This window comes from Merops nubicus, unplaced genomic scaffold (genome assembly GCF_000691845.1).
Source record: "Merops nubicus isolate BGI_N331 unplaced genomic scaffold, ASM69184v1 scaffold7327, whole genome shotgun sequence".
Classification (NCBI taxonomy): domain Eukaryota; kingdom Metazoa; phylum Chordata; class Aves; order Coraciiformes; family Meropidae; genus Merops; species Merops nubicus.
This window is the reverse complement of record NW_008618235.1, coordinates 6680-14158: the sequence shown is the minus strand read 5'-3', so window position 1 is coordinate 14158 and position 7479 is coordinate 6680. Positions and strand designations below refer to the sequence as shown.

Sequence of the window (7479 nt, the reverse complement as noted above, 5' to 3'; positions counted from 1 at the left end):
TGACAAACACCTTCCTTTGGAGCAGGACACATCAGCCATGGACGTCGGCGTGCACTGACACAGAGCCCTGTGCTGAGGGCTCAGAATCCCTGTGGGGTGGTTCAGACAAAGCTGCAGAACCCCTCAGGTCAGCACAGCACTCCAGCCCCACCCAGGTGCTGCAGAGCTGCTTTCGGGTACAGGTCTTTTCCCTGCACGCCGTTGTTGGGGTACCCTGAAGCTGTCGAGGCAGCTGTCACAGCAGATCTGATGTGCTACAGCCTATTTTCCCCTGTACAGGTTCCCTTTTAGGTCACAGTACAGACGTGAGAACACAAGGAGACTGTTCCAGTGTAAGTTAGGGTGTGCACGCTCCTCTGCTGCGTGTGCCAGCTGCTCAACCGCTGAAGCACATGCACTGGTCACCCCTCCCTGGAGGGATACCTCTCCAAGTGGGGCAGGCAGTGCCATGGCTACAGGGGCATCCTGTTGCCTTCAATGCTGAACTTGATGGCCCGATGCACTTTGCTGAGTCGTTTCTGTTCAGCAAACCGCCTCTTGTGCTTTTCCAAGCGACTAATACCTCTCTTAATAGTCCCGGGCTAGAAACAACAGCTCAGTTAATGCACAGAAGGAAAGAGAACAGCAGAAAGCACAGCAATTATTACTTCCTCCATTTACATGTGTTCTACCATTTCATTGTTTAAATTAAGCTGTATAAGGTAGATGGATGAGGCAGATAAACGCAAGGCAAAGGCCTCTACTGGAACTGTTCATGTTTTCCAAATCTGGACTATTATCAGAAGACTATGATACAAAAAACAAGGAGAGGTATAAAAATATCAGTGAGACACTTGTTGAATTGCAACTTGAATTCAACATGCTCTAAAATGAGGCCTGTAATCAGATTCTTAACCTAGAGAGAAACACTACAACAGTTAATATGAAAATCTTTACAGCAAGAGAAGTAGTGATACCCAGGGGAAAGCTGGGCTGAAGTTGCTGACTTTAGAACAGCCCACCTGACAGCAGAACTTACTGGCTACTCAAGTTGGAAGACACACTTAGAAGAATGAGTGTGTTGTACAGCAACAAGAGCAGTTAGGTGGCAGATTCTCAGGTCAACCAGAGACTCAGCCACCCCCCCACGGCCGTGCTTACCCTGGAGGACTCCATCTCCACGTTCCACTTGGGCCTGACCACATAGTCCTTGTTGGAGGGCATGGGCACCCTGGCACGGGCACAGAACCCAGGGTCTCCAGGTCTAAGTGCCCTGCAGGAAAAAAAATGGGCCTGCTAGAGACAAAGCTTATACAGAAAAAAGTACAAGCCATTGTCATGCTCTACCTCTGAAACACACTGCATGAACATCACCTCTCAAACCTCAAATTGTTACTATCATCAAAATACAAGATACTTTTTGCTAATCAAAATTGTTTCCAAATCCAACCTACTTTTCCTCTCCAGTTAACACTTTCTCCAGGTCCCTGCGGGGAGTCTGACCACCAGAGCTGCAAGAAAAATGAGATTTTATACACACCTGTACACAGAGAGAGTACTTTTAAAAGACAGTCAAGCGTGGCAAAAGAGAAAAGAGAAGTTCTAACTTATTTTCCATTTATTTCCATTAATATTTACACATCACTTTGCTTTTCCTGCATGGAAAAGAAAGCAAGATTTCACATTTCCCCCTGCCACTCCTACCTGCTCAATCTCCTTCGCTGGGGCATCTGCTCCAAATCTCTCTGTTCCCTCTCTTCTCTTGTCATGCCTTTGTAGTTTGAGGTAAGGCCAAAGATGGGTCGAGACCACTCATCTATTAAAAAAAGAGAAATATTTGGTTAATGAACACTAGGCCTCTGAAGTTTATCTTCAAACCATCCTAGTGACCAAATACAGCTTCCAAAGTTTATGGCAAGTATTTATACTTCCTTTCAACAAGTGATTTATGAGCTCTTTAATATTTGGGGCAAATCCAGCCTTGATAGATGAAAGGTCTTACTGTCCACAAGTCCCTTGCTCTTGTCTGCTCTTCTGGAATCTCTCTCAGCTCTTAGAACACTTAGTGTCAGCAACTGCTCACCACAGTGAATTCTCTTTTAGAAATATGCAAAATAGTTCCTGAAGAACCTCAGGTTATTATCAGTTTGCAGCCATTCAGGCTGGAGTGCACTACACATGGATTACAGCTGTCTAAGAGGTAAACTTTCAGTCATCCAAGATTTCTCCCAAGTACACAGAATAAAGAGTCTTCTGGCAGCACCTTCCCACCTCTGTAGCATATAGGTGAAGCCTGGACAACCAGGCAAGAGAGAATTTGGGCAAAATAAACACCATCCTCTGGTTTAGAACAGAAATGAAAGGAACAGGTGCATGCAGAAGTTAATGGAACAGGGTTTGTTAAAAGCTCTACAAACAGAGATGAAACACATTAGTGAAATTCCTACACTGCAGGATTGATGCCACTACAGATGACAGCAAAAGCCACACAACAGAAAGAGTGATGGAGAAATTATATTGTCAGTGAAATCTCCCTGATGCCAGGCAAAGGGAGGTTTACATACTGATTAGCTTCCCTGCCATATCCTTGTTGGGTCTCGACTCTTTGGGGTGTTTGTAGAGGTACATCACAGCTCGTCCAATGCCACTGTGCTTCAGGGTCTCCTGACTCACACTGGGCAGCTACAGGGTAAAGGAAAAGCCAGAAAAATATCAAGAAATTATGCCTGAATATTAATAGTGTCACTGAACTTTGCAAAAACACCAAAACCCATCTTTAATAGGCCAGGAAAAGAGAAGGGAGAACAAGAGAGCAAAACTGAGGGATCCACAGCAAGTGACTCTGGACTGAACTCTGCACAAACCTGCAACAGGCAGGCAGGGCCAACTCAGCTAAATACAGGCAGCACTGCTGCCACTTCTTAGCAAGGAGAAATATGGCTGGAGCTTCAGGCAAAGCCACCTACTGCTGCTGCAAGAAAAACTTCACTACTGAGACTATGCCACGCTTATTTTATGACCACAGCAAAGACAAAATGAGGTGCCCAATCACAATGTATGAGCCACTGAGAATGTGGGCTAAATGAAAGAGCACTTTAGATCTATCCAGAATCTACAAGGAGAAATATGGCTGGAGCTTCAGGCAAAGCCACCTACTGCTGCTGCAAGAAAAACTTCACTACTGAGACTATGCCACGCTTATTTTATAACCACAGCAAAGACAAACTGAAGTGCCAAATCACAATGAGACGCTGAGGGCTAAATGAAAGAGCACTTTAGATCTATCCAGAATCTAGAAATGCTGTAGCATGTAACTCCCTGAGAAAGGAGAGAGAACTTGGTGTCTCTAGTTCACCTGGGACTCTCAGAATGCCTGCTGGCCAGCTGCTGGCAGAGCTAGCCACTTTCTTGTGAACACAGGCAAACTTTTTGTAACAATTAAGTGCCTGAAGTTCTGCAGCCAAACTCTGTTCAGCTACAAAGCCTGTCTGCAATGTGAGACTCATTAAAACGATGCCACTTTTAAACACTCCTATTTTGCAGCTTGCTTCTTTGTGTGCTTCACTGCACAGCCCACTGGCAGCAGCTGCAGGACATTCACCACCAGCCATTCTCCTAAAGCACATCCTTGTAAAACCATGGAGAACCAGAATCAGATGAGATTAGAAGTCATTTTCTAACCTCTTGCAGGATCTTCAGAAGCTCCTCTCGTATCTTTAGTGCTGGGAGACTTCTGTCTGGAAGGGGAGAAAGCCACTCTTTGATGGCACTCATAACACCACTGTCGATGAAAGTTTCTTTGAGGTCCTGCCTAGAAAGTTTAAAGAGAAGCCACAAACTCATATAAGACATAAAAATCTTAAGACATTATGTTCCCTCAGCATAATAACACATTTGAGTTTGTTTCATGTTAAATTAACAGGTAAAATTATGTAGACTATGGTTTCTGAGGCCACCTAGCTCCAGCATTTACTTGGAAGAACAAAAGTGTTTCACTGCATACTCAGTACAACTGTAATGCCACTCCATAAAATCTACCAAATTCCCAATATTCCACAAGATAATTAACTCAGAGAGTGACCACTCACTTTTTAAGATGCATAACTACAGTTGGTAACAAAGTCAATTTCTTTAGTGCTGGTTTCTTTTGTGTATTGAGCTGTCGATCCTCCTGCAGGGAGTTGAAGAACCAGGGTCAGTTAATCAGGAGAAATCAGCAACTCTCATCCTTTACAGCATTTACAGGAAAAAGATTAGTCCATACTTCCTCTTTCTGAAGTTCTGTATATTCCCCCCAGTTGGTTTTAATGAGTTTCACAGTGCTGTTCACTCATGGCTACTCTGACAAAACTACAGCACAGGACACCTGGCAAAAGGCAAGACCCCAGTAAGCCTCACACAGGAACAAATTAAACATGACTCCCTCCACAGGACAGACAAGGCTGCCAAGGCTGAACTCCTGTAGTTCTGTCACTCTACCATCATGTCACACATTTTAGGAAAGGTCTTCTCACTTTTTAGAGAGAGAACATGTCACTGAGTTACTATGTATGCTAGCATCTGTATCATGAAATTAAAACATAGTCCCTTTCTCAGTGTTTGAGATACTTCTTCAGGTACTTTAGAGAACACCCATATATCTCTTTTTTTAGGACAGTTATCTCAGCTGGCTAGAGTTTAGCAAGTTAACTAATTTTAATGTTTAAAATGAGTATTTTATCCAAATGTATGCCAATGGAAGAAATGCTTTCATTCAGAACAGGGAAGTAACAGTCAAGCAGTTATTGAGATATTGGACCTTTTCCATAGGGTACAGATTACTCCTTTCGAGTACCACACAACTTTCTGTATTTGCCTGATCATGAGATTTTTCTCCCACAGAATGGAACTGGATTTTAAGGTGTCTTTGGAGCCTAAAAATCTCACCTCAGCAGCTTCATTCATCTTCCCAATCATAGCACTGACCACATCATCTGCATCACTGATGAAGGTCCCTCCGTCGCGGTTCCGGCGGCGCTTGCCGCTCATGCTCTTCTTCCTCTGCAGCATCATGTCAAAGTCTGACATGAAGTCCATGCTGCAATGCAAGAAGACTCTGCTGATGCTCTGAGAGGGCTGAGCTTGCTGTCTTTGTAGGAAGTAATTTTGTATTTCTCTAGCATAACCTTTCAAAGACTCTCCAATATATCTGCAAGCTTTATGGCTCACTGGCCCTGTATACAAAGTGGGAAACCACCAAAAGGCTTCAACGGCTCTGAGGTGCCCTCAGACATCTGCAGGACCTTGCTGAAAGCACTAACGACAGGCACACATGTAGGAGATGGGGCTCAAAAGGTGCTGAAGCTGTCCCTGAAGCTGACCAAGACTTAGTGTTCCAACATGCTGCCCTGGTGCTGCTGGAGCAGACAGAAAGGCAAGAGGAGACGTGCTGATGGCAAGTCCTGCCACAGCTTCTCCCTTGCACCCACCACTCCCATGCTGAGCTGCTAAAAGCAGAGTCAGATGCTTGTTTGATATTAATTGCACTCATGTTTTGATGTGAACCATGAAATATCATCCTCTGAAGCAGCACCACAGGTGATCTGCTATGGGCTGCCCAGTGACTGAACTGTACAAGCTGAGACTGGGCCTCCAACTGTAGTTTATAAAAAATAGACTTTTTGCAGAAATACAGTCCTGTGCCTTTCTAAACTAAGAAGTCCAGCTGTCTTTGGAGGTGCCCTTTCACTAAAACATTGCATTTGCTATTGATAGAAGGAGTATGTAACACACTGACTTACTGCTTCCCTCTTTTGATGTTATCATCTGAGTCAGATTCATCTGCTGTCTCCTTCATGTCTGCATCACCTTTCTCTTCCTCCAGATCTTCCTGGTTAAAACCCTGATGGGTAAAGACAGTGCATGCAGATCAGTGTATGGACTGAGCATCTACTCAGGCACCTAACAGTGATACTCAAAAAGCTTCAGAAAGTCTTCAGAGATCTGTAAGAAAGAGGAACAAAGGCTCCCTAATTCCACCTGGGACCATCACACCAATAGCTCTCCCACCAGAAGAGCTCTAACTGTTATTTTAACCCAAAGACTATCTTAGGGAGTCCAGCAGACATAAAACTCCCCTCCTGATATAGCACACCCCTGAACATGAGCTCAAACCCCAACAGTCATTCTGGAGTACCTTCCCATGAAAATTGTATCTAGCAAGTGAACAAGAGACATCTGCAGCAACTTACTGTAAATTCCTCTTCTTCCTCATCACCAGATTCACCAAATATATCTGCAATCAGGTTCCTGTGAAGGGAACAGTAACATTTATCTATTTAAACTGCAACAGTGAAAAAGTACATTTTCAGCAAACATGGAGATCCTTTCATTCTGCCACCTACTACTGACCATCCTCTTCACACCACCCATGAGGGTGGACAATCATCCTCTGGCTGGCATTCATCCATTCTCCATTCATGCTCAGCCTATCTGCAACCCAGAAGGAATTCACATGCCCAGAAGCACTTACTCTTGTTCATTTCCAGATTCACTGTCACTGCCAAACAGATCTTTCTCTTCTTTTTTCTTCCCAGCATTCTCTTTTCTTTCTTCTTCTTCTTCACTATCTGATACAACAGTTTTCTTCCTCTTGTCAGATTTCTCTGAGGCAGCATCACTATCTGATTCTTCCACATCAGAAAGGATTCGTACTTTTTTTGCAGCTGCTGAGAGAAAGGATCATTACTACCTGTCCTAGAAACAGAAGTGACCACCAGGACTCTCAAACTATCCTCTCACTTTGATTTGGACAAGAGGAAAGCTGACTAGCCTTCCTACACAAAATGATTGCCATTTCTACAAAGGAGAGCAATGACTAACAGGCATAATCAATACGACAACAGATGTCAGTGTAAAGTAAGGTCATGCAGTCTTTTACTTCTATTAGACCTACTCATTAATCAAAAGTATTAGATCCACATCCCCACAGGAATGCAGTCAGAACAACAGCCTCTGCAAATGCCCCTGTGCTCTAAAACCAAATCTGCGTTATGGTTTCACATTTATCTTTGATGCTTTCTTCATATAAAAAAACCCGTGCTCTAAAACCAAATCTGCGTTATGGGTTCACATTTATCTTAGATGCTTCTTCATATAAAAATAACAATTCTAACACTACTTCTTGTCCCACCACGTTTTTATTTTCACACTAGAGTTCCTTACGTGTTTTCTCACTCTCATCCTCACTGTCAGAAAGGATAGCTGTTTTCCTCTTCACTGTCTTCTCCTCCTCTTTCTCTTCTTCATTGCTGTCCGATATCTTCCGTCTCTTTGGAGCTTCCTCTTCACTGTCAGAGCCCTGAAATCCTTCCCTTAGGCGTTTGTTATCTGAATGATGAGAATCATTCTGCACCTCCTCCTTCCTGTCCTCCCCATCACTGTCCTCAGACTCTATTTCTTGTTTGTGTCTGGAAACATCCTCACTCTCCGAGTCGCTGGCTGGCTGCTTTGGGATCTCCC

The 7479-nt window shown here is 43.8% G+C and overlaps 1 protein-coding gene across 1 annotated transcript in view; it reads right to left on the bottom strand.

The window, feature by feature from the left end:
* Positions 1-409: 409 nt before the first annotated feature.
* The window catches only part of IWS1 (IWS1 homolog (S. cerevisiae)), a gene marked incomplete at its 5' end in the record, with an annotated part of 13476 nt that continues 6406 nt past the window's right edge, over positions 410-7479 (bottom strand). The window contains 12 exon segments of the mRNA XM_008943371.1: positions 410-581; positions 1141-1252; positions 1434-1490; positions 1684-1795; positions 2544-2661; positions 3661-3790; positions 4068-4150; positions 4906-5056; positions 5760-5860; positions 6210-6267; positions 6491-6683; positions 7183-7458. Of these exon segments, the coding sequence (XP_008941619.1) occupies positions 453-581; positions 1141-1252; positions 1434-1490; positions 1684-1795; positions 2544-2661; positions 3661-3790; positions 4068-4150; positions 4906-5056; positions 5760-5860; positions 6210-6267; positions 6491-6683; positions 7183-7458 (1520 nt within the window).